The following is a 9482-nucleotide window of genomic DNA, read 5'->3' on the forward strand; positions in this document are numbered from 1 at the left end:
ACTGTGCAGTAGAACATTGGTTCAATATTGTACATATTCTAAATATTTTATACATTTGTACATATAGCATTAAAATATTATTTATTACATATGAATTATATATATAGCATTAAAAAACTGGCTGGAGGGCTGGGCCCAAAGAGTTGTGGTGAATGGAGTTAAATCCAGTTAGCGGCCAGTAATAAGTGGTGTTGACCAGGGCTCAGTCCTGGGGCCAGTTGTTGAAAATCTTTATCAACAATCCGGATGAGAGAATCAAGAGCACCTTCTGTAAGCTAGAAGATAACACCAAGTTGAGTGGGGTTGTCGATCTGCTCAAGGGTAGGTAGATTCTGCAGAGGGACCTGGACAGGCTGCATCGATGGGCCAAGGCCAACTGTATGAGGTTCAACAAGGCCAAGTGCCGGGTCCTGCACATTGGTCACAAGAACTCCATGCAACGCTACAGGCTTGGGGAAGAGTGGCTGGAGAGCTGCCTGGTGGAAAAAGACCTGGGGATACTAGTTGACAGCTGGCTGAATATGAGCCAGCAGTATGCCCAGGTGGCCAAGAAGGCCAGTGGCATACTGGCTTGTATCAGGAATAGTGTGGCCAGCAGGAGCAAGGAAGTGATCGTGCCCCTGTACTAGGCACTGGTGAGGCTACACCTTGAATACTGTGTTCGGTTTTGGGCACCTCACTACGAGAGGGACATTGAGGTGCTGGAGCATGTCCAAAGAAGGGCAATGAAGCTGGTGAAAGGTCTAGGGCACAAGTCTGATGAGGAGCGGCTGAGGGAATGGGGTTGTTTAGTCTGGAGAAAAGGAGGCTGAGGGGAGACATTATCGCTCTCTACAACTGCCTGAAAGGAGGTTGCAGCAAGGTGGGTGTTGTTGGTCTCTTCTCCCAAATAACAAGCAATAGGGCAGGAGGAAATGGCCTCAAGTTGCACCAGGGGAGGTTTAGTTTGGACATTGGGAAAAATGTCTTCACCAAAAGGGTTGTCAAGCATTGGAATGGGCTGCCCAGGGAAGTGGTTGAGTCCCCAGCCCTGGTGGTATTTAAAAGATGAGTAGACGAGGTGCTTAGAGGCAGGGTTTAGTGGTGGGGTTGGCAGTGTTAGGTTAACGGTTGGACTTGATGATCTTAAAGGTCTTTTCCAACCTAAACAATTCTATGATTAATTTTATGTATGTGTGTGTGTGTGTGTATATATATATATATATATATATATATAAAAAATACTTTTTCTTAATATTCTCCATAAACATTTGCTGGATCTTTACTCCATATCAAAACAAAGAAACTAATAATAATCAAATCCCCAACAATCTTTCATTATCTTTTTTGTTATTTTCTTCATGCTTTATAAGCCAATTACTCTCTTTTGTAATATATAGTTTGTGCTTCCTCTTCCAGTTACTGAAAAATGAACAGTAAATTCACTCAGCAGTGTGAGTAAAAAAATGAAAGTAGGGATATGTGGGCGTGAAACTTTCTTTCCATTTGATTCTAAAATAATTTTCAACACCTTATAACTCTTCCCCTATCCTCAAATTATGAATTCAGTTTCTGTAATCCTGCTGGGGATGTGACCTCAGTGACCAAGATACACTATTTCAGATAAGCCAAGTTTTCTCCTTGTGGAGTTTCCAGACCAGCAAATGCCACAAATCATCTCTCTCATTCTGTATTTCACGTTATGTTTAACAATGTGTCCAATCCAATTCTTCTGAGTGCCTAAAAACACAGCAGATAATGAAATTCTTCTGACTATTGCACCACAAGCTTATGTTTGGTTTGGTTTAAAAAAAGAAATGAAGAAAAAGTTGTCTGAGACTTAGTCAGATAGCCATCATTTAGATTGGTTTTTTCATTATTACCTAAGTGTGTGCTACATAATAAAGATGTTTTTGGCTATGCCACTTTTAGTAAACTGAGAATTTTGCTTACTATCCATTTCGTAAGTAGCTTACAACAGATTCAAAAATCTCATGTCTGAAGTAAAAAGAAAACAACTGTTCTCTCACAAAAAAAGCTTAACCTTTTAGCCTGAAAAAGCAGTGAAAGAAAATCTGATAACAAGAAAGACAACTGTGCTGCCTGGTCAATCCCCACTAATCCATCAAATGAAATCTTGTCAGAAGAGCAACTTTTTTTTCTTCTTGAAATATTTATTTTTCTTTCTCTTTGTTTCAGATTTCAAGTGCAAAGACTGTATAAAATCAGATAAGACTTGGTGGGGTTGGTTCCTTCTTCTTGGATACGCCATCATTGTCACCACAGTTATCATAGCTTTTGGTGTAAGTAATATTTTCAGAAATAAATACTACAAACCTAAAGATGGGTGGCATCTTCTGACGGAAAGAAATGATAAGCAGATTAGCCTGAACACGGACCTGTGTCAAAGAAAAAGTCACTCTATTTTCTGTTAAGTAAAGTTAGAGGTATAACCCCCTGCCTGTGAATGTTTTGAGGGCATGGCCATGAAAAAAAATAAAAGGAAGCTGTGATATATACAGAAGTTATATCTGGGGGTTTTTTGAGCTTTCTGACAACTGGGAAGCTTTTTTCTGTGTTGCTGGCTGAACTTTTTACTTTTACTTGGAAACAAAAAAGAATGAGAAAAAAAATCACCTAATCAATTAGCAGTTTGAAACACATCCTGCTCCCTCCATGCTTCTGGGCTCCAGCTACTAATTTCATGAGCTCGCCTGGATACACATCAACGCCTGCTCATCTTTTGTCTTACTCTTGTTCTGGCCAAGCAATCAGTCATTCCAGGGTTTTATGCCCACTCCCACCCACTAGTTGGTACAGACCACTGCCTGACATTTACCTGGCCAGCAGTAAAGGACCCTGGCAACTTGAAAATATTTTGCGAGAGAAGGAGAAAACATTTTTTTGGATAGAAAATTGTCCAAGCCCAGTGTGGTTTCTTAGGCTTCCCATGTTATTTTAAAAATGCTTCCTTCTTTCCTGGTTGTGGCTCTGTTCCCCACTTGAGGAAAAATTTCATAATAATTTTAATAAACTATTTTTTATGGAATCAAAACCTAAAAAAACAGTTTTTAATGAATGGCTCTACTTTGATCCTACTTGGGAATAACCTTTATGTAGATGTAGTAATTTGGAAGGAAATAAACATGAGCTGAAGAAATCTGAGCTATGCTATAACTCGATACAAATAGTATCATGGTCATGAAGGCATGAATTGTGCTACACTCATGCCTATCCCTCAACAGTACAGTGTGCCCTGCTTATGTTTACAAGGTCCTTACTTGCAAGTAAGGTTATCATTTATAGGAGACCTGAAAAATTCCTTGTGCTTCCCCAACAATATCTCTTGTCAAAACGCTGTTGTAGAGTTCCTTAAAAGTTAACAAATGCAGGCTAATTGGACCAAGAGGGAATAGGTACCAAACTTAATGGGCTTAGAGGAAGAAAAATTTCACCCTTGAGGAATCAACATGGTTGTAAACCGGTATCTATTCTAAGTCCCAAAAGATGGATCTTCCAGGTAGCCAGGTCCTGACTGTAAGGCAGGGTTTCCTTTACCTCATCTTCTCTTTCTCAGCTTGTGCAGTTTAAAGGGGCTACTTCACTGTCACTGAACCTGGCACGGTGGCAACAGGTCCCTCCGCACTGATACCACTGCACAGCCAAGAACTTTGTTATTATATAAGAGTTATCTCCAGTGACATAAGTTACAAGACTTACAAAGACATTAAGGGTACCCGGTTGCCCTTCCAGGTTAAGTAAGGTTTGGGTTTTGTTATCTTTAACAACCAGTTGTTCAGTACTGTTACCTCAGAGACACATCAAAACCAGAAAAGTTCACACAGTTCAGGCATGCATATTTAGGGAGACAGTAAACTCATACCAGAGGTGTAAACAGTCAAATCTGGCTAAAATTCAGTAGCAGCAGAAGCCTGACAGAAGATGTTTCACATCTGAATATACCAAGTGAGCCAGCCTAGTCTCTCCTAAAATGATTCATTTTGAGCAAAATCAAGCACTAGCAAACTCTACTTGGGTGTGGCTGGGATGAAGTTTAACTTTCTTCATAGCAGCGCACATGGGGCTGTGTTTCAGACTTGAAGTTAAAACAGTGTTGAAACACACCAACATTTTGGCTGAGCAATGCTTGAATGGCATCAAGGCTTTCTCTTTTTCTCACTCTGCTGCCCCAGTGAGTAGGCTGGGGTGGGCAAGAGTCTGGGAGGGGACACAGCCAGGATTGATTACCCCAGCTGACAAAAGGGATATCCCGTATCACCTAATGTCATGCTCGGCAATAAAATCTGGGGTAGGGGAAGAAGGAAAAACAGGCTTTTTTGCTTCTGAGGTGATCATTGCTCAGCGATGGGCTGGGCATTGGTCCACTGGATGGAGGTGGTGAGTGATTTCCTCTACAGCAGTTGTTGTTTTGTTCTGTTTCTTGTTTTCCTCTCTCCTTCACTGTTAAATTGTCTTTATCTTGACCCATGATGTTTTTTGCTTTTGTTCTTCATATTCTCTCTCCAGTCCCACTGTGGATGGGGGAGTGAGTGACCAAGCAGGTCTGCAGGTGCTCAGCTGCTGGCTGGGGTCAACCCACCACACAGACGGACACTGAAATTTATAAAGTTAGGAAGTTTATAACTTTTAAATGTTATTCCTTTACTAAACAACAAATATTTCCTGTCATGTAAAAGTACACTGTGTCAAAATTAGAAAGTGGGACTAGAAGACTCAAAGGCCCTTTGGCCCTTACAGGCCACTGCTTAAATCCAGTGTGTCATGGCTGGTTAAATCCTTTAGGGAGCTTCTGTATGGACCTGTTAACCTCGAGAAGAGGTCTGACCTGCCTTTCCTGAGTCTAAAGTCCTCACAGCTGTTCCCTTGCTTCTTACTCCTGTCAAACTTTTCCTGTGCTTCCAAGGCCAGACTAGGGCACAGCAATGTGCTATCCCAATGACACCTGCATGACAGTTGTTCCTGTTTTATAGAGAAAACATTACCAGTGGTTTGTAATGGATTCTCCCCAAAAGAAGACACCTACCTATCTCATCTACGCTCAAAAAAATTTGTTTATGCTATGTAAGGATAAAGAATGAATGAAAATGTCTCTCCCCCCATTCCCATGCTCTATTTTTTCTAAAGTAACAGCACACATACATCTTCAGAGATAGCGTTGGGATTGGGGAAGTATTCAATGAAATCACTGGTATACAGATGGACACACTTCCTGCCTATTTTTTGAGTACAATATGAAACAACCTGTAAAGGCTTCGAATTCAGCATGTAAGAAGCTAATCCACTGAAATAAATTAACACTGTTTGGTATTAGTTCTTACTCTTATTTTCAACCAAAGTGTATGATAATTGTTCTGCTGTATCATAATGGCCCACATCTGACCACTTATAAGTTAGAACTGGATAAGTTATAAAACAATAACTACATAGGTATTAGTATCTTAGCTTACATATCACTAAAATTTATCATTATTATTAATGATGAATAGTCTGTCAATTCATGAAGGTGCAGTTAAAATTAGCATTTCCATGTTTCATTCTGACTGTGATATGCATAACAACTTTGGAACATTTCAGAATAAATGTTGGATTGCTATTGGATGTTCTCTGAAAAGATGGGGTATCTGATGGAAACGTTTTTACTGCTTAACAATATATTTTGTGGAATATTGCAACAGATTCACCAGTGCTGTAAAAAGTGCAAGAATGAGTCAAGAAATACAGATAGCAGTGCTACCCTGCCAAGTGAATGGACTTATGACCAGCCATCCAGACCAGTTAATAATGGGTTTAATCAAGAATACGAAGATATGTCACTAATAAGAACTTTAGGTGACATTGAAAGGAAAATGATATGAACAACAAGGTCCATGCAGTTGTAACCAAGATATGAGCATGTGTGCTGTGTGCTACTTCTATCAAGGTAGAAAAGAAACATACACACAAATCACTTAATTAACTTGGAATGGTTTTTGTTCAAATCACCACTCCATGAAGCTACAAATTAAATGTGCTTTATTGTACATAACTATAATCAAAATAGTGAAAAAGCTAAAAGTATTCCAACTCTTTTCAATGCAAACAGATCTGACCACGTATACTGATTTTTTTCTACTTCAAACACAAAGACACAGTTGTAATTTTGTTTTTACCCAGGTTAAGACAGCTTCTTTGCTTTATAAATGCAATTCTGTAACACATTCTCTATCCACTGCAATGGCAGATTTAAAGAAGAGTTTTTCAGAGAGGAATTCCTCACATGCTCCTAGTGTACTGTCTGACCTTATTTCTAACTCCTTACATCCCTCATGTTTACAAATGCCTGCAACTTCTTCCACTCTTAGCTATTTAGCCAGCTATGCCATTCATGTAAGGCATATTAATGAGTTTTTAAACATTGTAATTTACACGCTTTCTGAAGAAACATTAATTACTGAACTAATCTTGACAGGTAGATAGGCTACATAAATAAAAGTTTTTCGCTGTAGGGCTTATCCTTACTGCTTATGTGACATATCTAAGATTGTAATATAAAGTATTTGGATTAAAAAAGTGTCTTTTAAACTTGTTTTAAAGTGCTTGGAATACTTGTGGAATCTATGTAAATAACAATAAATCTAAGCTGCACAAAAAGAGCTTATAATTTGCATAGTAATGCAGTACTTGAGGAAGTGTTCCCTTGGTTTAGTTATGTGTGTGTGACTTGAAGGAAATTAATACTTTGACAAAGTATTTAAATTCTTGAAAATTATTTTTTTCCTTTTTTTTCCCCCAATTGAATATTGTATTTCAAATTTGTTCACCACTGAAAATATATTATGTGAAAGGAAATGGTTCATAGAATAACATGACAAAGATTACAGCCTTATACATTAATTGTACAATACTTCTAAGAAGTGAGTAAACTCTGTTCACTTAAAAAGGGACAGCAAGTCATACAGTTGACACTCAGGGCTGGACATTAAGAATTGGATACTCACTGCTAGCTGGATTCAGCTTCAACTTCATCACTAGCCCCTTTTTCTAAAATATTCCTTGTTCTATCAGTAAAGATGCCAAATAATTTTCATTTAAGAAACTGATCTGAGCATTTGATTCCTTTTGGTGAAAGTGCTGGGTAATACACTTAGAAAAAGTGAAATTTGACTTTCAGAGGGGCAGACAGACTGTGCTTGAGCATTTGAAGACAAGGAGGATGACCATGAAGAATCTTCTCTAATTATTATTTTTTTAATTTGGACAGTGGGAATTAAACAATGGTCTTCCTTCCTCCTTTGCCTAAACTGGAAATTGCCTGCATCTGCAGTCATACAGATTTAGGTTTCCAGAGTCAGTAAATCAAGCTGTAATTATGGATGTAAACATGTATGAACTCACTTCCAATGAAACTATCTCTTCAAAAGCACTTCAGTTTTCCTATTTTAAGATTTTTAAAATAATAAAATCCTCATTGCATATAATACATGTCTAACTCTTACTTTTAAAGTTAAAGTTAGAAATTGGGTTAAATATTAAGGGGTTAAATACAGGGAATATTTACACTTTTAACATAGAGCATTAGAGGAGAGAAAAATAGTGATTCCATCCTTTAAAATGTGAGGCATGAAGTTCATCTGAGCCAAAGATACAGTTTTGTGAAGAGAAGAACTGAAGGCAGCAGTCACTGAACCAAAGTCACCTTCAAGTACAAGAAGCACAAAGAGGTCAATGCATTCAGTGAAACCTTCCAGCTCTGGCATTTTGGCAAAAATGACAAGAATTCATACCTAATCTAGCAGACATAACTTAGAAGGTGCATTTAAAAAGCATCTCATTCGGATAACTCATGTACTCGAAGGGTGCCGTTTTCTTTCCACTTTACAACACTGCCTCCACTTCAGATCAATGGCCCTTCAAATGAAGGTCAGTGTGATTTCTGCACTTTTTTACAGGCTTCTCAGAAACAGCTGAGCTATTTTCTACATAGTGTTTCCACAGAAGTTGGACATAAGCTTCCAGTCTGAAAGGTTAAATACTCAGAAAGTTCGGGGGGGCTGAAAAACAGTAGTAAGTAATATGTTCCATCATCTAACACCAACAGCACAAGGATAAAAACACATTATTTGTTATGTTGTAGTCAGCAAGGTCATGGATTTTTACGGCAGCTTAGCACAGAATTAAACATTGGGACTGAATTCAGAATGAGTTTACAACACAAACAATTCTTAATATTAGACATGTGAAATTAACTTTTTTCTATTTATAGTTCTTTTGTAGAAAGTGCACATTGTAGTGTTAAGAACATTGACATTTATACGAAATGCTCATCCTACAGTAAGTCAAAGAATCACAGAACCATTGGTTAGAGGGGACCTCTGGAGATCATGTATTCTAATCCCCTACTTGAGTAGGGTAAGATAGAGCTGGTTGCACAGGACCATGTCCAGATGGCTTTTGAATATCTACAAGGAGGAAGACTCTACAATGTCTCTGGGCAGCCTGTACCTGTGCTTGGTCAATCTCACAGTAAAGAGTTTTCCGATGTTCAGATGGACGCTCCGGTGTTTTAGGTTGTGCCCATTGCCTCTTGTCCTGTCACTGGGCACCACTGAAAAGAACCTGTCTCAGTCTTCTTCATTTCTTCCCATCAGGTATTTATACAAATTGATATGAACCCCCTGAGCCTTCCCCAGGCTACATAGTTCCAGCTCTTTCAACCTCTCACATGTCAGATGCTCTGGTCCTTAATCACCTTTGGGGGCTTGCAGCAGACTTACTCCAGTAAGGTCATAACTTTTTGGTACTGGGGAACCCAGAACTGGACCCAGCACTCCAGATGTGGTCTAGGAGTATAAACGAAGGATCACCACCTTCAAACTGCTGGCAGTGCTCTGCCTAAGGCAGACCAGGATACTTTTGGCCATCTTTGCCATGAAGGCACATCTCTGGCTCATGGTCTGGTTATTGTCCCCAGTATCCGCAACTCCTTCTGTGCAAAGCAGATGCAGGACTTTGCACATCCCTTTGTTGAACTCGATGAGATTCTCTTCAGCCCAGTTCTCCAGCCTGTCCAGGTCCCTCTAGACCACATTTGTATCTTCAATTCCAAATTAGTTGAGACAGGAACCTTAAGTTCATGACCTACTATATGAAGGACGGAGTCTTAGGCCCCCAGGAACTGGAGACAGAACTCCTCCTAATTTTAGTAGGACTCAAGTCTACCTTCAAATGCCTTGAATATATACTGTGACAGGAAACATTTAGACAAGCTAAAGGAAAACAGTAACTGCAACTGCAACTTTCAATTACTTCATCTAGTATTAAGGATTATTAAATATATGCTTAGCTAGGAGTTTAACAGTAATTACAGATTTCAAGATGTGTTGTGCATAAATACATTTAGAGTGGAGAAAACTGGTCTGAAAACACTTCACAGAATTTTTGGATGCCAGAAAAATGTGTATAGTAATAGCGTGTATGCCATACAGTTCCTGGTTCTAGAGAAG

At 39.0% G+C, this 9482-nt stretch overlaps 1 protein-coding gene across 1 annotated transcript in view; it reads left to right on the top strand.

The window, feature by feature from the left end:
• LOC118452433 overlaps nucleotides 1-6546 on the top strand; it is a 10500-nt gene extending 3954 nt beyond the window's left edge. Inside the window, exons 3-4 of the mRNA XM_035895664.1 lie at nucleotides 2179-2282; nucleotides 5676-6546. Of these exons, the coding sequence (XP_035751557.1) occupies nucleotides 2179-2282; nucleotides 5676-5855 (284 nt within the window). The 3' untranslated portion in view covers nucleotides 5856-6546. The remainder of the gene's footprint in view (nucleotides 1-2178; nucleotides 2283-5675) is intronic.
• Nucleotides 6547-9482: the final 2936 nt, after the last annotated feature.

The sequence above is a fragment of the Egretta garzetta genome, unplaced genomic scaffold (assembly GCF_000687185.1).
Source record: "Egretta garzetta isolate BGI_Z169 unplaced genomic scaffold, ASM68718v1 scaffold125, whole genome shotgun sequence".
Taxonomy (NCBI): domain Eukaryota; kingdom Metazoa; phylum Chordata; class Aves; order Pelecaniformes; family Ardeidae; genus Egretta; species Egretta garzetta.